General features: G+C 49.2%; 1 protein-coding gene across 11 annotated transcripts in view; it reads left to right on the plus strand.

Moving 5' to 3' along the window:
- Positions 1 to 7,932: 7,932 nt before the first annotated feature.
- The window catches only part of Tnip1 (TNFAIP3 interacting protein 1), a 48,796-nt gene continuing 30,895 nt past the window's right edge, over positions 7,933 to 25,833 (plus strand). For 7 of the 11 annotated variants that reach the window (XM_075992567.1, XM_075992569.1, XM_075992574.1 and 4 more), the window contains exon 1: positions 15,108 to 15,196. Coding sequence is in view for 1 of the 11 variants with exons in the window: in XM_075992578.1 (XP_075848693.1) it covers positions 8,032 to 8,071 (40 nt within the window). In the remaining 10 variants the exon portion in view is untranslated. Of the gene's footprint in view, positions 8,072 to 15,107; positions 15,197 to 25,833 lie in introns of those variants that run through there. The other 4 variants (XM_075992570.1, XM_075992577.1, XM_075992568.1 and 1 more) reach the window with 2 other exon arrangements.

Below are 25,833 nucleotides of genomic sequence, written 5' to 3' on the forward strand. Positions count from 1 at the left end.
CACAGTCTGCCCTTAAGGGAAGTCAGGGCAGCAACCTGCCCAAGGGTGGTGCTACCCACAGTAAAGAAAATAGCCCACAGCCACGCCCACAGACCAGTCCAAAGGAGACAAATCCTCAGCTGAAGTTCTCCTCCCCTAGGAAATCTTCCAAGTCTCTAGTTTGTGTCAAGTTAACAACCCGTGCCGAGACAATTCTCTCTTTGAGCTTTGTAAACTCATCTCTGAGAGTTGGGCCTCTCAAACTCTTCTAAGCCCCAGGTGACCCCTGGGATCATATTTAAAATTCTGCTTCTAGGATTCTACCTTGCAGGGTCTGAAGCTGTGGGTTTCTGCAAGGGCCCAGAAACCTGCCCTAATCCAGGCTCAGCCCTAACAGCAGGAGTGGCTGTGTCTTCTAGAAACTTTCAACAGAATCGGTTCCATACCTGGCCCTCAAAACCTATGTCAACTCTTAATACAAACTGCATTCAATCTGTCTCCAAATGTCCCTGAATATTAGTAATCTGAGCATTATCTGCAAGACTCAAGGCAGACCCTTAACTGTGAGTCCCTAGCAAATCAAAGAGAATATTACACGCTTCCAATATACAATAACCAAGAGCAGGCATTTCCCACGTTGCCCTGTGTTAGCCAGGTGCAAGGTGGTACTTGCTCTCTTCTGAAGGAAAAAGAAATCTTTCAATGTGTGTACTCATTAATAACCCTTGTCTGGGATGAGAAGAGTCTGGCCCACAGCTGCGATATCCTCATGGCTTCTTTCCTAGTCTCCCAGTACAGAGTATCTAACTCTTTTAAATGGTGTTGATCTCTTCAGAGACAACAGCTTCCTTAGTCCCAACTTTAGGTAGGCTTTTCTCACTAAACTACAAGTTTTAAAAGTCTTTCTGCCTGAACTGTCACCATAAACTTGGCTAAAAGCAGCTAGCAGTAATTGTGCCCCAGCCTGAAATGCTCAAGTCCACCACATGAATGAATTAACCCTCATCACGCTCAGGCTCACTCAAAGTCTCAGGACTTGCATAGATAAAACATAGACAAGTTCTTTTTCAGATGTACCATGCATGGCTTCTAATCTAGTTCACAACAGTGACCTCATTTCGATCTGACACCTCGTGAGCCTGGTCTTTGCTCTGCATTCCCATCAGCATTCCGGCTCCCTGAGCTTCTCTAGGATGGCCCATTAAGTTCTGCTAGTAGCTACCGAGCTTTCTCTCATTTGCATTCTCAGCTTTCCCGAATTCTTCCTGCAAATCAGTTCCAAGGCTTAAGAACCACACTTAAACTTAATAGCAACAAATCTACTTCCTTGGAATTTTTCTGTGTTACTCATTTTTCTCCCTCAGACCTGTCATGAACAACTTAAGGGAGGAAGAATTTAGTTTTGAAGGTGATTTCAGAGATTTTTTTTTTTATTCATAGTCCTTGGCTCTGTTGACTCTGGGCCTGTGATGAGGCAGAACATCATGGAGGAAAGAGAGTGCAGAGGAGACTGTTTACTTCATAGCAGACCAGCAGACCTGAAGACGGTCACGAGAGGAAGCGGGTGGGATGGGTTGTGACCAGGTTTGACCTTCAAAGTCACACCCAAAAGTGACCTGCTTTTTCCAACTAGGCTCTACCTCCTCAGACTTCCAGAACCATCTAAAATAGTGCCACCGGGTACCAAACAGTCAACACATGAACCTGTGAGAGTATCTTTCATTTTCAAACTGGAACATCCTGGATTTATTAAATATAACCTGTTTGCTTGTTTGTGTATGTATGTATATATGTATGTATGTATTTTGAGGCAGGGCCTCACTATGTAGACCCGGCTGTCCTGGAACTCACTATGTAGATTAGGTTGGCCTTAAACTCACGGAGATCCACCTATCTGCCTTGTGAGTGAAGAGATTAAAGGCATACCTGAATAGTTTTGTTTTTAATTATGTGCGTACATGTGTGTCTATGTGAGTGCAGGTGCCCAGGGAGCCAGGAGAAGGCGTTGTTGAATCCCTAGGAGCTGGAGTTACAGGTGATTGTGAGATACAATTCGTATCCTGGGGACTGAATGTCAGGCATTTGTAAGAGCAGCAAAAAGCTCTTGCCTGGGGAGCATTTCTCCAGGCCTTCATCTGTCTTTTGAGTTCTAGCATGTCATATCTCCATGGGAGGATAGGAGACAGTATAGCCAGTCCTTGGTGTCCACGGAGGATGGGGTTACCTGCTCAGCTATTAAAATCCAGGAAAACACAGTGTTTGTACACACATCCTCTTGGATGCCAAACCAGCCCTGGGTGACTCATTATACCTAATACAATGCCGATGTTATATAAACGGCTGCCACACGGTACCCTGGTGGGAGTGATGACGCACAAGCTCTACCCGTGCGCAGCAGAGAGGCAAATTTTTTCCCCGGCGTATTTTCCATTCTCATTTGGTTGAATCCACAGCTGCAAAACCCACGGATACTAACTACAATGGAGCCGGAACCCCAGCTGTCCCTCTTAACCCTCTCCAAGCCTGTGTTTCCTCGTGTGTAAAACATTGACACTGGTCTCCTAAGATACTTACTAGGTGCTTGAGAAACAAGGATCTTCATAGTACAAGTCCTCAGAGTAGTGAAAGTGGGACCATTTAGGCTTTTCGGTTTGTTTTTTTTGTTGTTGTTTTTGTTTTTGTTTTTGGATTTTTCGAGACAGGGTTTCTCCGTAGCTTTTTGGTTCCTGTCCTGGAACTAGCTCTGTAGACCAGGCTGGCCTCTAACCCACAGAGATCCGCCTGCCTCTGCCTCCCGAGTGCTGGGATTAAAGGCATGTGCCACCACCGCCCGGCTTAGGCTTTTCGTTTTTTAACTTGAAAAGTCCAAAGCCAGGAACTGGCAAGACAATACGGTGCAAAACAGTGAGATGTTCAAGAAGACAGTCTTCCCTGTGTCTAGTATTGCTCCCTCTCTGAATGCCCATCCTATTGGTTCAGGACACAAAACCTCATGTAGAGCCTGGATTTCCAGAGTCTCTCCCTTTCTGCTATGTGGGCTGAGTCTCGTAGCAGACTTCCTGGAACTTTTCAAACCTAGAGTGAACTGAGAGTGCCTAGATACGCAGGCACGGCGGCCAGCTAGGGAAGACGGGGGCCTAATGCTATTTAGTGATTTGTGATTCGTTATTGAACTTTCAAAGCACCTCTTACTAGAAATGGACTATAATGAATTATTTCTTACAGAAGCACATGAGATAATTCATTTTAAAAAGAATTTAAAGGTGCCATGCCATAGCCCGAGAGAGATGGAGACTTTCAGACTGGAAAGAGGGAAGAGGTGTGGGTAGAGGCTGGGGAAGCTGACCAGCGTGTCAACATGCATAGACCATGCCAAAGGCCCATGCTGACCCAGCTCCTTGAACTTCCCTGTCCTTTGTAGGACCCCGGTCACTTGAAGGGCTGGTGCAAGCCGGGTTCTGTGAACTTACAGGGGTTCTGCAATTATTGTGGCCATGTTTATAGAGAATTACGAGAACATCTGGACCAAGCGACATGTTTTTACTCCCAGTTGATGGAAAGGTCTTTGCTCAGGAACTTGTACAGTGCTCTTTGCCTCTGGTCCAGCAGCACTTCTCACGATGTTAAAAATATCTGTACAGCCCAATATGGTAGCTGCTTTTACATGAGATTTCTTGTTGCTGTTTGATTTTTTTTAAGATTTTTACTTTATTTTTAAGTGTGTGTGTGTGTGTGTGTGCATGCATATGTGTGTACATACTTACACACACATATGTTTGAATGTGTCTTTGGGAGGACAAATGTGAATGTGTCTGTTGAATCTCCCTGGGACTGGAATTACAGGCAATTATGAGAGTTGTCCCCAATATGGATACTGAGAACTGAATTCTGGTATTCTACAAGAGCAGTGGGCACTCTTAACTGCTGAGCCTTCTCTCCAGCCCCGTGATTATTTTTTTGAGACAGGATCTTACTATGTAGCCAGGCTCAAACTTTCTCCTGCCTCAGCCTCCCTGGCGCTGAGATTAAAGATGTGCACCATCCTGCTCTTGGCAAGTGACTTCAGAGCTCTTGACAAGTGGCCAGTACCATGAGGAAGAGAGCATGGTGTGGGGTAGAGCCCTGGATTAGGAGTCAGGAAGGCCCCAACTTACTCAGGGAGAAGTCACTTCCCCTGTCTGGCCTTCACTTCCTGATGCAAGGGGATGAGTGATACAATGATCCAAGAGGTTTCTCCATCGTTCCCTGTGCAGCCCCAGCCTCAAGGGCACAGGAGCAGTTGAGGAGTGAATTCTGCAAACTCTGTCCCAGATCTCCTTTTCTGGGTCCAGCCTTCCACATGGGTTTTGTGTGAACTCCAGTTCACCCTTCTTCGAACTCCATGCCACATTTGGGGTGAGCAATTGCCAGTACTCTGCACAGATACTTCTCTGTGCACATTTGATTCCCTTTGTGGCAAACACCCTTCCTTGTTCTCTTGCTTGGCTACTTTCAGCTCTCAGCTTAGAGAAGTCACTTCCTGTGGGATGACTTGCCAGGCCCCCAATCCCATCTAGACATTTGTTCTGGTACCTACAGCTCCCTGCATTTTTTTTCTTGCCAAAACATGTCTTTCTCACCTTTCACTGTAACCATCTGATCATATGCCCATCTAGAGCAGGGCTATCCATCAGCACCCTCAAGGATGACAGGGGTGATGGACAGACCTCCAATCTCATGTGGTACCCAAGAACTACCAAGGCCAGAGAGGAGAAATGATTTCTGAGTGAATTAAGTTGGGGGTTTGTTGAGTCCTAGTCTAGTACTCTTTTCTACACCACATCCCCTTCCTCATGGCATTGGCCACTCTTCAAGGGCTCAAAAGCCACAAGTAGAGCAGGGCACGGTAGTGCACACCTGTAACCTCAAGTCCTATGTAGAAGCAACTACTATCCTGTAACGTGCCTAATGCTACCGAGGAACTGAGTTACCGTGTGTGTGTGTGTGTGTGTGTGTGTGTGTGTGTGTGTGTGTGTGTGTAGGCCATATGCATGTGTGTACACATATATATGGAGCCCAGCAGTTAACCTCAGGTATTGCTCCTCAGATGTCATCTGTAGCACCTGCACTACAGGACGGTACACAAACAGGGAGCTAAGCTGGAGACTTAGAAACACACACACACACAGACAGACAGAGACACAGGGACACAGGTCATCCTTGACACAAGAATGCCCACTTTATTGTGCTCAGGGCAGCTCTTATATAGGGCTCTGGCATGCCCCCCCAGCCCTTGGGATCTTTCAGCTGCAGACTCATCAGAACCCACTCCCCTGCCATCAGGGTCTCGTACTCAGAGCAGCTGCAGGCTGCTCAGAACAGAGGAAAACAAGTTGTTTACAAGAAATTCAGGGTCTGGTAGTCAGCAGTTCCCAACAGCCATTCATCTTGCTTTTTGAGCCAGGTTCTCCCGCCGGCCTTAAGTTTACTAATTTAGTTAGACTGCCAATCAGCAAGTCCCAGTAATCCTCCTGCCTCCTCTGCCTTTACAGCACTGGGATTGAATGTGCACCACGCCAGGCTTTTCCACTCAGGTCCTGGGGCTTAAATACAAGTCATCGTGCTTGGGCGGTGAGCACATTACCAACTGAACTATCGCCTCAGCTCCTAAATTACTGCTTTTATTTAAGTTTAATTAAATTACAATTTGGTGGGAAGTTCTTCCATATATGTGTTGCTTTTATTGGTTAACGAATAAAGCTGTTTCAGCTAGTGGTTTAGCAGAATAGAGAAAGGTAGCAATTTTAAACAGATAGAGGAGGAAAAAAAGCAGAGTCAATAAAAAACCATATAGCTGGCAAAGGAGTCAGACACCCAGGAACTTTGATGGTAAACCATTAAAGAATAAAAATGAGTTAAGATATAAGAGCTAACTAGCAATACGCTTAAGTGATTGGCCAAGCAGTGTTTTAATTAAAACAATTTCTGTGTAGTCATCTCAGGTCTGGTGGCCAGGAGTAAATGAGCAGCCCCTATCAACAAATTGGCACCCAAAGTGGGGCAACTACACCCACATAAAACCTGAGAGAGCTTAAAAAGTAGTTCTAAAAACAACACACACACACAAAACAGAGTTTAGTGCAGCTTCTTGGTAGCTGGCATTTTTGGGGGGATGGGCTCTGTTTGCTTGTGGCAAGCAGGGGTACTGCAGCTCCTTTATATGTAGTTATTTTAGGCCTAGGTAGCCCGAGAAAGAACGAGTAACCTCCATTAACAACAATTTATCCACCACATGTGGATAATGGTCACTCAGTTGGACAGGATAGCTCTGGTATCTACAAGCTTGAGCTTCGGGGGACAGAGATCTGATTGGATTTCTCTATCTATGATCTTCAGGGGAGAGAGGTCTGATTAGATTTGTCTATTTCTTTGTCCTTAGATGCTGTCATACCAGAACTAGGAATGATCAAGAAAGCCTCTCTATCTGGGTGGTGGTGGTGCACACCTTTCATCCCAGCACTCAGGAGGCAGAGGCAGGTGGATCTCTAAGTTTGAGGCCAGCCTGGTCTACAGAGTGAGTTCCCAGGGCAGGCTCCAAAGCTACACAGAGAAACCCTGTCTCAAAAAACAAAAAACTAAACAATAACAACGAAAGTTCTTTCTAGCTAGGTGGTGATGGTGTGTGTATGCCTTTAATTCCAGCACTCGGGAGACAGAGGCAGGAGGATCTCTGTGAGGTTGAAGCTAGCATGGTCTACAAAGTGAATTCCAGGACAGCCAGTACTGTTACACAGAGAAACCCTGTCTCAAAAGAAGAAAGAAAGAGAAAAAAGTCTCTCTCACCAATTCCCTCCCAACATCTTTGCTGCAGGCACTGAATGGTAGAGACTCTATGTCTGTAGCCAGTGACTTACAAGGGATGATCGCAAAGCATGTTTTGGCTTCTGTAGAGCAGCAGAAATCAGACAGAGCAGGACTCATCTCCCCCCAATGTGTGTGAGGGTGGATAAGCTGGGACTGGACAGGTAATATGTGAGTGTTACCCACATTACTCATTGCTATGACAAAATACCGACAAGTAGCATCTTGAGAGGGGTCACTTTGGCTCCCAGTTTGAGGAGACACAGTCCACCATGGTAAGGAAGGCCTGGCATCGTGGGAGTGACCCTGGGCTGGTGGCAGGGGGCATTTGGCTGCTTGCTCACGTCCAGTGGATCGGGAAGCAAAGAAAGTGGAAAATGGTGCTTGCCCAACTTCTTCCTGTTTCCGTTTTTTTATTTAGTCTGGAACCCCAGCCCCCGGGACAGCTGTCCACATTCAGGGTGGGTCTTCCCTCTTCAGGGAAACCTCTCTGGAAAAGGCCTCAGAGGTACACCCAGAGGTGTCTCTCCTAGGGACTTCAAAATCCAGTGAAGCTGATGATAGAGCCCAAAGCCAGCACACAAGGTTCAGGAGGGGGTGGCTTGCCCAGACTACAGCTGGCCAAGTTCAGAATGGGCCCATGGGTCATCAGGTGTGACTTGACATCCAAAGGAGACCCAGAGTTCAGGAAGGAAGGAGACTGCTTTCCTTTTCTGGGAAAGACTCACAGAAAGTCCTACATGGGAACAGATGAGGCAGGAACAAGGCAGGAGGATGTTAGCAGCATGTCTGGAGATTTCCTCAAGGCCGTGAGCACTGGAATCTCCCTTTAGACGAAGGAGGAAATATAGACGTCCAGGAGAACCCAGGAGGGCAGGCCAGGTGGCCTCTGCCCTCATACCTGCCCTTGCCTTATTCCCGGCCTAGCTCAGGAACCACTAGGCTCTCAGCTCTTCTCCAGAGCCCCCTCCCCTTCCTGGAATCTACAGCAAGTGATAGGCAGCCTGGGGAGCGACAGGTGGAGACTGGCAAAGGGCCCTCTGCTCTGCCAGAGGGCGGGATGGGGCCTCAGCTGGGCCTTGTAGGACTGCCTGGTGGCTGGCTTCTCCATCAAGGGGGAATTCCCCTCCTGCCTCAGAGTCAGCTCCGCCCAGCCCTCCTTCCTGCAGAAGCTCAGAAAGCCCAACAGCCTTCACAGGGACACAGGGACGCATGGCCGCACACACTGTGACATTGCCTCGTGATTCCTCAGGTGAGTGACCTGGGCTCGGGGTAGGTGTGACAGCAGAGGTGACAGGCCTCACCACATGGTGATGCAGAGGACATCAGACCTTCCCAGCTGTGTGTCAATAGCTGCCTGGCCTCCCCTTCTCTGCCAGCTGGGGTCCTTTGCTCCCCAGCCTACTTTGGTGGGCCCACCTAGGGCCTTGAATTCCTGGCCTCTTCTCTTTTCTCAGCCTCCTTTGCCCTCTGACCTCGATCTCTGGTCCCTTATGCTTGTTCTACCGTAACCAATTTTCTCTTCAAATGTCTCTAACTTTTCCAAAGGGCAGAAAAGAGAGACTTATTTCTGTTTTATTTCTCTCTGGGGGCAAAGGGGGAGCTCTTTCTCTCATGTATGTTTTCTGTGTGTGAAAGGGTGCGTTTGCATCTGTGTCAGACTCACAGGAGCAGGTCCGTGTTGGTCCATGGAGGATTTGTGGACGGTCTGGGTGTCTTTGTGTGAATGTGAATTTTGGGGGTGTGGGGTGAGCTGGGCCATTTGGAAGACTAACAAAGAGGGCATAATACTCCCTGGGGGACACAACAGTGATTGAGCCCTTTCTTGACACTGGAGTAGAGGGACCCCGCTCTTGTCTCCAGACATCTTTGCTCTCAGGCCCACTGGCTCCTTCTGAGGGTGAACCTTTCACCGAGAACTTGAGGCCCTGGGAGTGGGCCAAGGGCTGGCAGATGGTGGTGACTGACTTCTTTGATTACAAACAGTCCAGTTTTTCCAAAACTGGTCAGAGGCCCAGCCCAGGGAAGTCCCTGGCTAAGGAGGGAAAGGGTCAGGGGCTGTGTCAGACATTTGACAGTGACCTCTGGGCTGCAGAATGAGGGAGGAATGTGGAGAGGTCCTAGAAGACATGAGAAGGTGGGGGTAGGTTGAGAGAGAACCGCTCTCAGAGCCTGGTAGGGCTTCCCAGGATTGGGAAATATTCTGGTCCTGTGGGTCTGCCTCCCCTCGGGGCTGAACTATTTCCACTTCCAGGAAGATGACCAGGAGCAAGTTGGGATCCCAGCCTTAAGCCAGCTTGATACTCAGACCTGGAGTTAGGAGGGCCAGGCAGAGAGAAGCAGACCCAGGACTCCTAGAGACTGTGGGAGGGGCCTGGCAGGGCCAGTGTGACGAGCTGGGAATTTCCCGGGTGTCACTGTCCTTTCTTCTCTTCTAGTGGTGCCCTAGAAACCAGAGAATAACAGGCAGGTTAGGGACAGAGGGGGAAAGAGCTGGGAAGGAGAAAGAGAAGGGAAAGAGGCTGGAGAAAAACTCAGCAGTCATGGCCAGAGGCCAGCACCTCAGAGTTCTCAGTGAGATCCAGGCAAAGAGATCCCCAGCTGTGGGCCTGGGATCCCCTTCAGGAAAGGAAGATTCGTACTCCCTGCTGTCCCAAACTATAACTATCATGCTTCGTGTCACTAGGGCCATTTCTCTGTGTGTGCCACAAACTGACACTGCCTGCATAGGCTTGCTTAGGAAACGAGGGTGCAGATGTGAGTGGCAAGGCTGGCACCTTAATTACTATATGGCCTGTATCTTGGGAACAGGGCAAGCTGTGAATGTAAATGGTTTTATTCGCCTTGCGATGATGAATGAGGACTGGAAAGATAGTTCAGTGGGTAGAGCGCTTGCTGTTGAGTTTGACAACCTGAGTTTAGTCCCTGGGACTCATCTAGTAGGAGAGAAAGAACTACAAACTGTCCTCTGACCTCCATACATGTGCTGTGGAATGTGTGCATGCAACAGTACACACACACACACACACACACACACACACACACATATGCATGCACGCGCACACTTGCAATAGGTAAATATATGTAAAAGATGCTAAATGAACACAAAAATATTGCGGCCTTCATACCCTATGAAGGCAGATAGAGTTTAAAAATGCCTTAGGCTGAGGGGAGCTGGGACTACAGATATAGTTCATTTAGGGACAGTTTTTGGTTGTGTGTGATTGGCGGGGGGGGGGGGGAAGCTTGTTGTTGTTGCTGTTTTGAGTCAGAGTCTCAGATAGCCCAGGCTGGCCTTGGATTTTTGGTCCTCCTACCTCTGTCTCCATAGAGCTGGAGATTGGAGCATTCAGTACTACTTCCAGCTGGCATGCCATCTTTCCTTCCTTCCTTTCTTTTTGTTATTTTTTAAAATACAAGACACTTTTAAAAGTTTTTTTTTTATGTGTACTGGCGTCAGAGCCCCTGGACTAGAGTTACAGACAGTTGCAAGATGCCATGTGGGTGCTATTGAACCCGGGTCCTCTAGAAGAGGGCTCTGAATCACTGAGCCATCTCTACAGCCCCCCCATCTTTCTTCTTATTTTTCTTCCTTTCTTCCTTTTTTCCTTCCTTCCTTCTTTTCTTCCTCCCTTCCTTTCTTTCCAGCTGAGTCTCATGTATCCCAAGCTAGCCCAAACTTTCCTATGGAGCTGAGGAGGAACTTGAGCTTCTGGTCCTCTTGCCTCCACCCTGTAGGTTCAGGATTACAGATGTTCAGGATTACAGATGTTCAGGATTACAGATGTTCAGGATTACAGATGTTCAGGATTACAGATGTTCAGGATTACAGATGTTCAGGATTACAGATGTTCAGGATTACAGATGTGTGCCATCACATTTGATTCTCTGAGGCACCAGGGACTGACTCTAGCGCTCTCTTGCATACCCGCACCACTTCTCAGCAATCACCACCAGCACCCTCAAGTACCATTTTAGTCAATGTCATGTGTTTGACATTCCTTATCTCAATTAACTATCACCCAAATCTCTCTTTTTGATAAGCACACACCCAAGAGCAGAAAGTACCTAGAATCCACTGAAGGGTTTTGTATTCCAAGCTCGCCTCGGGCTAAGGATCCAGGAAGGGATCCAGGACTGCTTAACCACTCCCACTCCTACCCAGGTCCTTCAGTCCCACCCTCTCACAGCCGAGGCTCCCAGTTCTCATTCTAATAGAATCAGGTTTATCTTGGTTTGAGTCTGTTTCCAGCTTGGGAATGAAGCTTAGTTCGGGAGGCGAGACAACCAGCTCTGCTGAGGTCTCAGGAGAGTAGACATCAGATGTGGTGAGGCATCCCAGCACCCAGGACCTGGCTGGGGTCATGAGAACCAGAAATAAAATGTCTTCCTCACTACGCAATGATTTTTTTTTAATATTTATTGATTTATTATGTATACAATATTCTGTCTGTGTGTACGCGTGAAGGCCAGAAGAGGGCACCAGACCTCATCACAGATGGTTGTGAGCCACCATGTGGTTGCTGGGAATTGAACTCAGGACCTTTGGAAGAGCAGGCAATGCTCTTAACCTCTGAGCCATCTCTCCAGCCCCTACGCAATGATTTTGAGGCCAACCTGGGCTACGTGATACCCCTGTCTCAAAAAAGCAAAGAAGGGGTAATAAGATAGCTTGGTCAGTTGAGGGTTTGAGTTAAATCTCCAGAGCCTATGTAGAAAAAGATGAATAGAGTGATACCACTTATAGTCCCAGCACCGGAGGAGAGAGATAAGTGAATCCCTAGGGCTTGTTGGCCAGTAAGCTTAGGTCCCAGGTCCCAGTAAGAGACCTAGTGGAGGGTTACTGAGTAACGACACCCAGGCTGACCTCTGACATCCACATACCTATGCTCAGTACACATACGCACACACACAAATATGCATACACACTCATACTGAGGCTCACACACATACACAAACACACAGGCAAGCAGCTGTGTCTCCCATCAGTTGGAGCATGTAGGAGGAAAGCAGGTGCTCCCATGGGGGAGCCCAGGTGCTTGCGACAGCATTCATCTAAACTCAGGGTCACACCTGCTGCAAGTACTAGCCTTGCTCTGGCCTCAATGCAGCTCCACCCACAAAGGGTGGTCATGTCTCTGTCCTCTTGTTCGTATTTCATTGCAAATATCATCACTTGAGTAGGGTTGGGGGTTTGGTCATTTCTACAGATCCTTTTGAGGCTGGCATTCTGAGTTCTGTGTCCTGCTAGCTGGTGAGATATTGTGACATGATGCTTAAGAGCCTGGCATGAAGCTCTGTATGAACTCCAGTGAGCATCCGTCCACCTGATTGTCACAGACTGGATGGGAGATGAATTGTGTAAAAGTGTAGAACTAGCATGTACTCCATCTTCTCTCTCTCTCTCTCTCTCTCTCTCTCTCTCTCTCTCTCTCTCTCTCTCTGTGTGTGTGTGTGTGTGTGTGTGTGTGTTGTATACGTGTGTGGAGGGGGAGGGTACACACATACATAAAAACCAAAAGAGAACATCATGTACCCTGCTTTATCATGTTGTTCCTTGTTCCGTTGAGGCAAAGTCTCTTACTGAACCTGGAGCAAGGCCAGTAGTCAGCTAAGCTGCAGCAATCCTCCTGTCTCCACCTCCTAGCCCGACAGCAATGGGGTTTTAGACATACACACAGCCATACCTGACTTTTGAACTGAGTGCTGTATGTTCATATCAGGTCCGTATGCTTGGGCAGCCAGGCTTCTTGCTCCCTAGCCATTTCCCCAGCCCCTTCATGTTATCTTCTAACCCTTTTATGTCACAGCCCCCACTTCCTGCTTCTGTCACTTGATTGTGCATAGTCTTTTCTAGGTATGTTTTTAGAAGTATGCACTTGGCTACTTTGGAGCCTCCCTGGTAGAGGAGGGAGTGGCAGAAAGGACGGGACGTCGTCTTCTTCAGCACAAAGCAAAACAAAACACAGGCAGTGTGGTTCTCCTCCCAGGTGGGGCTTTTTGAGGTGCTTGTTGACACTCTAGAATAGTAAGAGGTTGCCACCTGCCTGAGTCACTCACCTCCCAACTTGGAAACTCCCTTCCAGGCTAAGGGGGTGGCAGAGGATGCCAGGCTAGGGGCATCTACCTCTCGCCAGCTCCGTATCCCAAGTCTAGGGGGATGGAACCAAAGATTATATTGGTGGGTTTAACAGTGAAATCTATCAATGCGTGTAACCCACATCTGGACATCATCATTTCTCCGACGCTAGTGTGTGCCGAGCCTGTCTCTACCACACTCATTCTCACAAACACCTGAGTGGGAGGTACACCCTGGGTTGGGGTTGGGGCCTGTGCTTCTGTAAGAACGAGAAAAAGGTGTGGGGGTGAAGCTCAGTAGAGAGCTTGTCCTGCATGGAAGCCCTGTGTTCTGTCTCCTGTGCTACATAAACTGGGCAGTGATGGTGCAAGTCTGCAACCCAGGAGAGGGGAGGTGGGGGCGGGAGATCAGTTCAAGGGATCAATCTACCTTGCAAGTTTGAGGCCAGAGAGAGAGAGAGAGAGAGAGAGAGAGAGAGAGAGAGAGAGAGAGAGAGCCATTCTGACACTGTGGAGACAACACAGCTCTGTGGAACTAAGGCCCTAGGTTCTGGTTTTGATTGTGTCAATGGGTGTGGCCTTGAGCAAGGCTGAGGTTCAAGGCAGCTCTGGTGATGCAGCGCTCAGCTCCGGAGTGAAACCTCAGACGGACAAGGATAAGAAGATGACCTTCAGTGGTTGAGCAGAACAGAAAAGAAAGTTTTGGGTGTGGCCATGCAAAGCTATCTCTTCACTTAAAGGTCAGGCAGGAGGATGGAGAGGTCTAGACCAGTTTGGGACCACACGGTGAGACCCCCACCCACCCACTCTAGAGATTCCTCCACTTGCAGGAGTCAGTCTCCTTCCACCTTGTGGGTTCCAGGTATTGAACTCAGGTCCTCAAGCTGGTCAGCAAGCACTTTTACCTAACTCTGACCCATTTCACTGGCCCCTAGGTGGTTTTATTGGTGGTAGGGTTTTTTGTTTGTTTTGAGACCTGGTCTTACTGTGAAGCTGTGGCTGGCTTTGAACTTAGTACTTAGACCAGGCTGGCCTCAAATGCCAAATCTCAAATCTTTAAAGGCTACATAGGAATCATGGACATTTGTGGGAATGAAACCACTCAACTTTCTGAGGTCAAATATCTTACTAAAACAGTGGAAGCAGTATGCAATCAGACTGGAAATTATTGGAGACTTCATTTTAAAGGAAATCTCAGTACTGGGTAGTAGGTAGGAGTGAAGAGCTGGGACAAGATTTAGGGAGTGAACATTCCAGGAAGAGGCAAATTGAGAAGCACAGGGAAAAGAGGCAGAGAGACACAGACCTTTGGAGAATTGATACATAGGACAAAGGACCCAGTTGCCCCTGCAGCCTCTCTTGAGGGTGATTGTGCATCCTCTCTTGGGGAAATCTGACCTCTCTCCCTTTAGAATCAAGACACATGCATGCTTCTTTCCATAAGAAATGTGACCTAGAATGTCGTTTTGCAAACCTGCCAGCTCCTGTGAGGTAACTGGGACATAGGTGACAGAAAACCTAAAAGGAGGGTCCTTGGAGAAGACATATGCTTAAGTAGGTGCCTGCTCACAGTCCCCATTGATAGATCTCTCTTTATGTAAAATGAGGGCATGTATGAAATAGCCCCCTAGATCCTCATCCCCAGTCCAGAAGATGAAGACGTGTCAACGTTTTCAACAATTCCAGTGACAGAGAATGTTTCAATCTTCCTCCTGAAAACCCTACTGTCCTCCTTGTTTTAAAAACTTTTATTACAAAGTCAAGGCTTTCCGCTATGTTCATGTCTATGGAGCCCAGAGGTCAACGTCGGGTGTCTTTCTAAATTGCCTTACTTTTGGGCCAGAATTATATATATATTTCTGCTGGTGGTGGGGTGAAATGTGATCTCGTATATCCCAGGCTGGCCTCAAACTCAGGATCCTCCTGCCTCAGCCTCCGAAGTGCCGAGAAAGCAGGTCCTGCATCTGGGAACTAGAACAGACCAGGTACTTGGCATCCGGTGCTTAGTGCCCTCCCGGGACACAGGAGGTATGGACCGAGTTGGACCTGGGTGGTCGGCACAGTGTCCTGAGGCTCCCTAGGTTTGAGCCGCGAATTGCTCCATCCAGCCAAACCGCTGCGGCTGTTTACATCGCAGGCCCCACCCCCAGCGCCCCCAGCGCGCGGCGCTATTGGATGGACGGCGCGTCGGTCTCCGGGGACTTTCCCAGGGGCGTGGCGTGGCCCCAGCATTTCCTGGTACCGACCGGAGCCTAAGGCTGTAGAGTCTGGCTCGGTGCCCCGAAGTTCTCGTCGTAGGGTGAGCGGGGCCGCTGGGGGGGGGGGGATGGGCAGGCGGGAGGAGACCGGGGCCTGCGCCGGGAGCGAGGGCTAGTGGCGGGAGTCCCGGCGTCGTGAGGTGTTGGCGTCTCGTCAGGCTTTGGAGACTCCCGGCCCGCACTGCCGGCCGGGCGCGCATGCGTACCGCCTGCGGAGCGCGCCTGGGACCGGCCCGCGGACCCCAGCGAGCAAAGTTTGGGTTGCGGTGTGTAGACGTCGTAATGACGAAAATCAGCATCATAGCTACGCTTATTGGTCGATTTCCAGATAGTCTTTTCTTGTTTGTTTTGAGACAAGGTCTCACTGTATAGTACTGCCTGGTCTGGAATTCGCTACATAGAACAGGCTGGCCTCGAACTTACAGAGACCCTCCTGCTTTTTTTCCGGAGTGCGAGGATAAAAGGCGTGCAACCAAGTGTTGATCTAAATTTTTAGTGTGAAACTCATCCAACTGTTACATTCATTTTAACTCAATGGTTTTTTTTTTTTTTTCAAGACAGGGTTTCTCTTGTAGCTTTGGAGCCTGTCCTGGAACTTGCTTTGTAGACCAGGCAGGCCTTGAATTCACAGAAATCCACCTGCCTCTGCCTCCCGAGTGCTGGGATTAAAGGCGTGCACCACGACCACCCGGTGACTATTACTTCTTTTAAAAATACATTTATTTATTGTTTGCATGTAAGGTTGTGGACAGACAACTTGCCTGACTCATTTCTCTCTTTCCAAACCTCGTGGGTTCCCACCCGGGATTGAACTCATGTGCTTAGGCTCCGTGGCCACCCCTTCTCCATGAATGTTACTTTATATCTTCACCTCATCAGCGAGGAACACAGGCAACTTGCAGATTGTAATCACATAACTAGTGCGCTGCAAAGTCGGGATATGAATGTTTGGCTGCAAAGCCCTCTGTTCCATCCTTATTGAGCTCATTTTGCACAGCCCGGGAAGCATTTGTGTACACAGGTGCTGGGTAGATCCAGTGAGTTTCTGGGAATGATTTAGGAGAGATGGCTTTTATGCTTTGGGTTGTGTTTGGCCCGTGGGAAGTTCCTGCGCCTCTGTGTGAGATCATGTGCATGGAAGTGGTTTGCTGTGCATGTATTCATCTTGTGCCCGGCAGTGGGTGGGAATTTGGGGCTGTCTGTGAGGAACTGTTTTGGTAAAAGGGAGGGAGGGACTTTCATGGATGAAGCAAAGGTCTCAGCAGTAGCGGTCCCCACCCCCTTGCTGAATGACAGTGTGGGAAACGTGTGGATTCCTGATGCATCATTTTGATTTCACAGTCAGTCAAAGTGGGATTTGATCAGCTCTTACTCATGCGACCAACAATGAGGGGTGTGGTAGAGGGGAATTCAGACTCATGAGTGGACAGTCAGGGGACTCTCAGAATGGTTTTTTCTGTCCTTGACGGAGAACATTTTGTTCAGAGAGTGGAATGCTCACACTAACCAAGCAGGCTCAGTGTCCCTTTGTCCCTAGCAAATGGCCTGTGAAACTAACCCATAATGATAATTCTAGTAACCTTACGCTGGTGAGATGAATTTTTAAAACTTCTTCATCTTTTTTCACCCTTTTTGGGAGACAGTCTTGTAGTCCAGGCTGACCTTGAGCTCTGTAGCTAAAGCTGACCTGGTCCTCCATCCGCTGGGATTACAGGGGTGTTCCACCATGCCTGGCTCTCGTTTATTCTTTCTGACCAACCTGACAGTAGTTTTCAGGTTTAGTAGCCATCAGTTTTCAGCAAGGCCTTCTGTTGTTGGTTTTTAATTTCACATTTGTTTGTGCTTAGATGGGGGTAAGTGCATGCCAAGGTGCCCATGCCCATGTGGGGGTCCGAGAACAACTTTGAGGAGTTGGCTGTTTCCTTCTCCCATGTGGGTTTTGGGACTTTAACTCAGGATATTGGGCTGGGCGGCACACACCTTTTCTCACTGAGCCATCTCGCCAGTTCTAAACTCTGTTGTTTTATTTTGTAACAGGGTCTTTCTAGCCCAGGCTGGCCTTGAATTCACTTGTAGCAGAGAATAATCTTGAGCTTCTGATCCTTCTGCATCCCTTTGAGGGCTGGGATTAGAGGCGTGCACTAATCCTGGTTTATGTGGTACTGGAGTTGAACCCAGGGTTTCATCCCTGCTAGACAAGCACTCTATCAGCTGAACTACACCCTATCTCCAGGGGCCCTGTTCTTTTTCCAGTGGCTTAGACTGTTGCCATTGCTGTGTCCTTGGAAAATATTTAGGGCCAGCCCTTGGTGGACACATTTAATCTTGTCCCTCTGAGAGCGGCAGGTGGGAGTGTTCTGCATGCTTATATATGATTGTGTTGTCCCCTCCACGTGGGCATGCTGTGAGTGTGGGTACAGTATAGCTAGGGGTGGGTGCCTGTCCCTGGATGCCCATAGCAGCTCTCTTGGGGCCCCAGGAAGCCATGGGTCTGACTCATTCCTTCACCCCCATGCTGCTGTGTCTCTGGCCCGGATGTCCTGGCTGGGTCAGACCGACCTGGTTTGAGTATGATGGTGCTTTGAGAGGTTGTTTGTCTGCCTCCCTCCACCGGTTACTGGCTCGCTTCTGTGCCCACTGCGATTTGGTAGGCCAGGCTACCTGCTTTTTCCAAGCTGTGTGTGCACTCAGCTTGTTCTCATGTTGAGTCCTCAACCCCTGCCATCCCAGTGCCCAGAACACAGTTCCCAGCCCTTCCCATGGCTGGTTTTTCCTTATCTGTTTAGTCTCAGCTCAAATGTCACCTTCTCAGAGGGGCCTTCCCTGTTCTTCCTATGCAAAATAGCCCCCCTTTCACTTTCTGTCATATTACTACTTTTTTTCATTCATTTATCATGATCTAAAATAAGCGTGTTTGTGAGTGGTGTGTGGTATGATGGTGCAGGCTTTTGCTCCCATGCTCAGGAGGCCACGGAAGGCAAATCTCTGAGTTCAAGGCCAGCCTGGTCTGCTGAGTGAGTTCTGGGGTGGATTACTGGAGGCTCTGTTTTCTGATGTTCCTCTGAGGTTTCAACTGGGGGCTGTTTAGGCCGCACCTGTGTGTGAAGGCCTGGCTTCGCCTTTCTGGTTCAGAGCTCTTCCTGACAGCATCATGGACCAGTGGACAGTGAATAAGGCTAGCCATCATGAATATACCTAGGATCTGAAGTCATTCAGGGGCACCTTCAGAGGGAGGTGATGTTAAGGGTAGGTCATGGAAAGATGGTGACATACAGAGTAGGGCCTGGACCTTTTAAGGTTTGAATGGATGTGACAGACATGGAGTGAGGTTGTGTTTAGTGGAGAGTTGTCTGCTGGGCTGGGCAAGACCCCCAAAGATTTCAGGCATGGGAGTGTCCATGTTACCCCACTGTGATGGCTCCTGGTGTAGTCAAGGATGCTGCACCCCCTTGCTTCCTCACCCAGCTCCAAGGGATGGCAGTATCACCCTGCAGATCTCTCTGCATACTGGCTGAGGTTATTGTTGAGGCTGTTAGAATCTCAGTCACAGGTGGCAAGTGACCTCACTTCCCAGGCTTCTGAATAACCCACCTCTAGCCGTCTACTGGCCTGTGTTCTGTGCTTTCTGAATGACTTGTCCTTTGCTCTGTCCCAAATGTTGGGCCTAGGATGTGGCTCAGTTAGTGGGGTGCTTACCTACCATGAGTGAATTCTTTGGCTCCGTTCTCTGTACTGCATAAACCAGGTGTGTTAGTGAACACCTGTAATTCCACCATTCAGAAGTAGTGGTAAGAGAGCCAGAAGTTCAAGGGCATTCTTTGCTAATGTTTCAAGTTCAAGGCCAGACCCTGTCTCAAAAATCCAAATGAAATGAATGGTCCAAATGGTGACAACCAAGCCATTGGACCCTCATTGTCCATTCACTGGACGGTCCTCGTTGGCTCCAGCTGGGCCAGGTCTTTTTGTGTCTCCTGCTGATGTCCACTGCATGCCCCTCTGCTGGACCCTGTCCACCTTGACCCTCAGGAGAGGTGTCATGTTTCCAGCCACAGCAGAACTTGGCAGCCACCAGGCTGCTGCAGGAAATTAGTTCTCTGTGTTCTTCCTGTGACCTGCACTGGACGGTCACCCCAGTGACTGGAAAGAGCAACTGCTGAGGCCTCGCTGGCTCCTTTCTGATTGTTGTCCCTGCAGGGCTGCCTTTCCTCACTGGCCTTGTCCCCAGGCTGTTCCCTGAGCCTGGAGTCACGAACGAACATTTTCCCTGCAGAGCACAAGGGCGGACAGACCAAGGCCTCAGCCTTGGGGGGTGGAGATGAGGAGTCACTGAAGCCAGAGTTGGCCTTTGTAGTGTGGAGGAGCCCCTAAGTCAGGGCCCTCAGTTTGGTCTCCACTCCTTCCATAACTAACTGTGCTGTTCTAGGTTCCCCAACCCTGATCTTCACTTGGCTAACCTTGGCTCACCACTGGGCGCTGTGTTTTTCTGAGACAGGCTCTCTCCCCCTGGCCTAGGACTTACCCATTAGGCTAGACTGTTCTAGGGATTTATCTGTGTCCAGCTCCTCAACTTGAGATTACAGGCAATGCCCCCAGGCTGGCCTTGCACTCATGCTGGGATTGCTAGTGTGAGCCATCATGCCCATCATGTTTGCCTTCTGACTGTGTAAATGTATGATGACATTTATTATGTCTGTGTGAAGGCCAGAGGACAACTTATAAAGGGCTTGGTTCTCTCCTCTGTCATGTGATGAGATCAAAGTCAGGTTTCCAGTTTAGGGAGTAAGCACCTTTAACCTCTTGGCCATGTCACTGGCGCCCTCCTCCCCAAATGTGTGTTCTGGAATGAACCAGAGGTTCTCATGCTCGTGTGGTATGCACTTGAATGTCTGAGCCCTCTCCCCAGTTCTCTTTCGTGTTTCTTTCAACTTATATATGAATGTGTGCATGCATCCCTGACCAGTGTGTAACCTTGCTTTGTATGTTGTCAGATGTGTTCTGAGCCTTCTCACAGTCCCATTCCAACACAATCTGCATATGAAAAAGTCGTCCAAGTTTGTACCCTACCAGCGCACCATTCATTTTCACTGCTGTGCTATATTCCTCGAGGCTTCGCCACAGCCACAGTGTATTGATCCGTTTTCTTCCTTTCGTGGGCCCTTTGCTGCCCTTTGAGATGAGCATCTGATTTAGCTTTCCTTTCTCTGGCCCTTTCATAGCCACAGTGACTCCTGTTTGGGTTTCACATTGAGGTTTGCAGACAGCTCTGTGCTTCCCACTTGGTTCACACAGCATTTCCCATAGGGAAAACAGAACAACAGGCCCTGGGGAGGCAGCAGAGAGAGGCCGGAGTCTAAATTCTCTTCCCACCATATTTGGTATAAGGAGAGTTCACAAAAACTGGCATCTTCCTCTGAAAGGGGAGTTACAGGGTTGCATAAGTCAGCTGTGGTATTTGGGCGCCGAGAGACAGGCTACTCCAGATGCCATCCCTCTTGTCCTAAGGTTGGCCTCTCAGCTGATGGTTGAGGCCTCCTGGCTCAGTGGCACCCCTTGTCAATTCTGGGCCCTAGCTGAGGGGAGGGTATGAAGGGCAGTGGGCCTGGGAGCGGGGCTGCTGACTTGGCTTATTGGTAACAGAAGCTCAGACCAGGCCTGTGATGCGATGCTGTGATTTAGGCTCCACTTTCATCCTTGAGATCTGGCCTTGGGTTAGGCCCTGCCCTCTGGACTTGGCTCTCTGAGAGCAGAGCAGGGATTGTGCTGCCCTTTCTTGCCCTTGTTCCTGGCCTTGGGTACATACCTGCAGTCAGGATTTTCTTTTCCCCCTTTTGACCTCTGTGGGTACCTGCAGTTTAGAGGTGGAGGCTGAAGGATCGGGGCTCAAGGTCATCGTTGGCTATAACAAATAAAGAGGCTAGGCTGGGCTATATAGACCCTGTCTCAAAGAGCTGAGAAAGGAAAGATGGACAACCCCTGCCTATGGTAAAAATTGTCTTCTCCCCTCCCCACCAATTGCATACGAGTCTAGATTTCCCCTACAAGGAATTAAGGAAAGGCTTCAGAAGACAGCAGCCCTCCGTCGGGGCCTTTTCTTTGGTTGTCAGCCAGTCAGCAGTGCTTGGCATGTATCCTTGCAACCTTTTTTTTCTTTTCCTTCTTTTTTGAGTGCACACTTAGGGTATGTGCCCTGGAAATCTTGTTCACACATAATCGGCACTTGACTTTTTATTTTATGGGCATTTTTCTGTATCTTCACAAAGCAGTGAACCCCATGGATTTATTTCCTATGTAGCATTCCACACATCAGCTACACCTTGGTTTATTAAGCCAATGCCCTTTCGATGGCCATTCAGGATATTTTTGCTGTTATGAAGCAAACAACAGTCCACTTTCCATCCGGCTCCTGTGTGGTCCGATGCAGAAATCTCTAGAAGCTGTGATAGAGGTTCACTGGGTGGGTTAGTTCCAGCACACAGGACAAGGGAAGTGGTCCCCAGCTTGCTTCTCTACAGCAGGGCTTGATTCTCAGCTCGGCCTGTGACACACAGGCTGGTGACAGCATTGGTAAAGGACACAGCTGTCCTTTAAGGACAGGCCTGTTTTACCGCACAGTTTGGGTGGTTTGGGCACTGCTTCTGGACAGTTGTGATTGCCTTGGGCTTGCAGTAAGGCAGCATAGCACAGTGGGAGTACATGGGGAGGGATGGACAGCAAGGTCACTCACCTCAGTCATGAAACAGAAAAGGGAGTGAGGCACCCTAGGATCAGACTTAATAACATGTGGGGCTTTGGGGGACGTTCACTGTCCGACTATAGCAGATACTTTTTTAATGTATATGTCTCAACTGTAAAAAACGTAACTGCCAGGGCTCTGTCTGTACTTTTGTGGAAGCAAAAGTCCCTGTGTGTCTGATTGTGAGGCAATACCTAAGCGTTGTGTCCAGTTCCAGGGCCTGCTGCAGGATACTGGATTGGCAGGTGATGGGACAATGCCCTGAGGTTCCAGACCTTTAGACTGACTTGAGAGAAATGACTTCTTCTTCCATTGGTACCCAGGATGTAAAAGCCATCAGAAGTAGAATTGGGAGCGGTTGTGCAGGCACCATTGTGCCAAGTGCCAAATTCAATCTTGCAGAACCCCATCTCCTCTGCTGCCTTCCAGCCTGAGATGCTGAGCCCAGGTGACTCCAGGTCAGGGTAGACAGAGATGGAAGCTAGAGCCTGGGTTCTTCCTTTTGGGATTCTGCCTTTTCCTCCCTGGGCACTGGAAGCTAGATTGTTTGTTGACACACAACAAGCTGTGTATCCTCAGGCAGATAGCTTAACCCCTCTGAGTCTGCTCCTGCTTGCTGTCTAGGCAGGTGGCTTGATCTCCTTGCTGGAAAGCAGGGGTAAGCGTGTTTACTCTGGATGAGGTGGTGTGTAATGGTTCAGCCAGCACCTGGCACGTGGTGGTGCTGAACCAGCCACTTCATTTCCTTACCTCACCCTTCTGAGCACTCCTTGTGTGTGTCATTTTAAACCCAGCTGACATTCCAGGCAAGTGCTGTGAACCAAGTATCAAGAGGACAGTAGGGACTCCTGTAGTGATTCAGCACAGGAGAGGGAAGAGAGCCCAGGGAGGAATGTGTGCTGTGCTAGAGGGGCACAGTCCCCAGGTTTGGCTGGAGCCCTGCGTGTCTTGTCGTAGCTGTACCGAGGCCTTTGCTCCTCCTCTGCGCGCGCGCGTGTGTGTGTGTGTGTGTGTGTGTGTGTGTGTGTGTGTGTGTGTGTGTAAGTGTATGTCCCTGAATGAGCTCACTCACTGGTGAGTCTAGAATCCCTCAGGCTGTAGAGGCTAGAGCTGGGGACAGATGATAGTCCTGTTGAGGTCAGAAAGGGGTGGGCTGTGGAAGTAGTAAATCCTGAACTGTTAGAATTAGGATGAACCTTAGGGAATATCCAGTTCAGCCAAGCATTTTGGCACATGCCTGTGATCCAGTACTAGAGAAGTGGAGGCAGGAGAATCAGGAATCCAGTGTTGTCCTTGGCTACATGGGGAGTTTAAGGCTGGCATGAAAGAAAGAGAGAGAGAGCACTAGGTATGGTGGCACATGGCTGTATCCCAAGACTCAGAAGGCACAGGGAGGTCTGTGAGTTTGAGGCTAGCTACATAGTAAGGCTCATAGTAAGAACAACCGAGGATGTAGTTGAGTGACAGAGTGCTTGCTTAGCATGTGGGTTCCATCCTCAGCACCACAGTACATAAACAAGTAGCAGGGCTTGGGGAAGTAAAGTGCTTGCTTCACAAACATAAAAAGGACTGAGTTTAATTCCTAGAGCCCGCAATGGTGGCCCACGCCTTTAATCCCAGCACACAAGAGGCAGAGGCAGGTGGATCTCTGTGAGTTCGAGACCAGCCTAGTCTATAGAGTGAGTTCTAGACAAGCTCCAAAACTACACTTGAATCCCTGTCTTGAAAACAAACAAAACAAAACAACAATAACAAAAAATGGGCTTGGCGGCTCTTACCTGTATTTCCAGTGCTGCAGAGGAGGAAACAGGCAGATCCCCGGGGATTCCTTCGCTGCCCAGCCTAGCCTAGTCATTGAACCTACAGGTCCCCGTGTGAGACCCTGCCTCAAAAATGAAAAGTAGACAGCTCCTGAGGAATGACACAGAAGGTTGACCCTTTGGTGCATGCACGCACAATAGTACCCACACTCACACCACGACTCATACATGCCTGTACACACAAGCGCGCACACACACAAACAAAAATAAAAAGCAACCAAGGATGGAGTGTCGGGACAGTTCTTAGGTCAGCTGGGCATAGTGGTGGGATCCCCTTTGCTGAATACCTACAGTGTGCTACATACTGAGCTGGGAACCACCTACTCGTTATATTGGTTATTTCATTCTGAAACATGTTTTCTTGTTGACTAAATCATGGTTGGGAAATAAAGTCAGAAGTGAGAACCGCTACCACTATGTACAGACACGCTATCAAATGTCTTCACCTTAGCCTGGTAGATTTTCATAATCCTGTTTTATGGAAGAGCAGTTGGGGCCAGAGTGGATAAGTGACTGACCCAACATTCCACAGCTGCAGGGTGGACAGAGCAGGGCCCGGGACAGGTGAGGCCCCAGAGTGCAGTGTGATAATATAAGACCATGCTAGTGCATGGCCTGTTTCTCTCACATTCCCTGGTCCTGGGTGGAACCTTCTTCCTGCTTCTACAGCTGTACATCTATGCATCCAGTATTCCATCTCCTCTGCTCTCTGCCCTGCTATTGCTCTGCAGGCTTGGGTCCCTCTCATCCTTTGGCCATTAGAACAGCACTCAGCTTTCTAGTCAGGTAGCTTCTGTCTGTCTCGTGCACGTCCCCCCCTTGCATAAGGGGTTAGGAGGCCAAGGTCATAGAACAACAGGAGGGGACAGGCAGGGTTTGTTGTTGTTTTTCTGAGTTTCCCTTGTCCCTGTGTTCTGGCTACATCTGCTGGCATATCTCACAGCTATGCCTCTGCTGAGGACATAGACCTTTGCCACTATGATTTGATGTGCTGGAGCCATTCCCTTCACTGCCTCCAAGGCTGTAGGGCATAGCTGTCCCCAATACAGTCAGAAACCAGAGACATGAGTGGGACTTAAGTCCCCAAGCTGAGCTTGGTGATCTTGTCTCTCAAGATCTTGTCTTCTTCCCAGGACTGTTGGGACAGACAAGTGAAAGAAGAATGCCTGAGACTTGGAATGTTATAAATGTCAGTGGCTATGCAAATTAGCATGACTTTGGGGGGTCATGGAGCCCTTCCCTGTGGTTCAGTACCCCATCCTTCCTGGTGCCTACTCCCACTTCCTCAGTCGTGAGAACATGGCAGTGGCCAGGCACTCTGAGCCAGTCAGGAGCTGAATGTGAATTTAGTGGGACTCTCTCCTCCCAACCATCTCTTCCAGAAGTGGGTCAGGAATGGGAGCCCACTCTACTGCCCCATGTACACCCTTAGCTGCTCCTCAGCCACAGAGCGTCCCATGTTACAGCTTCGCTTCACTACCATGCTCTTTTCTGTCCTAAAACCAGGCCTCTCTAGTTCTGTCATGAAGCCCCAGATCTATTTCAGGGGGTGTCATGGGGAGCCACTCACCAGCCCAGGGCTTACCCAAGAAGGTCTGAGTTGGCTGCCTCTTTATCAGTGTCTGTCTCTGATTTGGGCAAGATGTTGGTGTCCCTGCTGCAGGAAGGTCCCTTGCTTAATAGTGGCATTTTTATGTCAGTACAGCCTCATCCTGGGCCCTGGTTAATAGTCTGCAGCCAGACCCACAAGGAAATTGGCCTTTGTGTGGCCTTGGCCCCCTTGCACCAGGCCCTGAATGGACCCGGAGGCAGAATCTCATGAAGGCAGGCTCTGATCTTCCTGTTTGTCCCCTGCTCTGGTCTCTGGGGACCATACCTCCTCTCTTGATCAGCTTCTTAGTCTCTGACAGTTAGTTCCCTATGAGTGTCTTCTGCCTGGGGGTGAGACTGGCTTTGTTGTATTGGAAGAGCCCTCGTGGAGAGTCCTTGGAAGTCCCTTGATCCTTGTACACCATCAGTGGCCATGCTGTGCCCTAGCCACTGGGCCAGAGCTTGGCTGGAAGCCATTCAACCCTCACAACTTTTCTCCTGGCATCTCTCAGGCCACTCCTTTCTGGGGTTTCTC

This window comes from Microtus pennsylvanicus, chromosome 11, assembly GCF_037038515.1.
Source record: "Microtus pennsylvanicus isolate mMicPen1 chromosome 11, mMicPen1.hap1, whole genome shotgun sequence".
Classification (NCBI taxonomy): Eukaryota; Metazoa; Chordata; class Mammalia; order Rodentia; family Cricetidae; genus Microtus; species Microtus pennsylvanicus.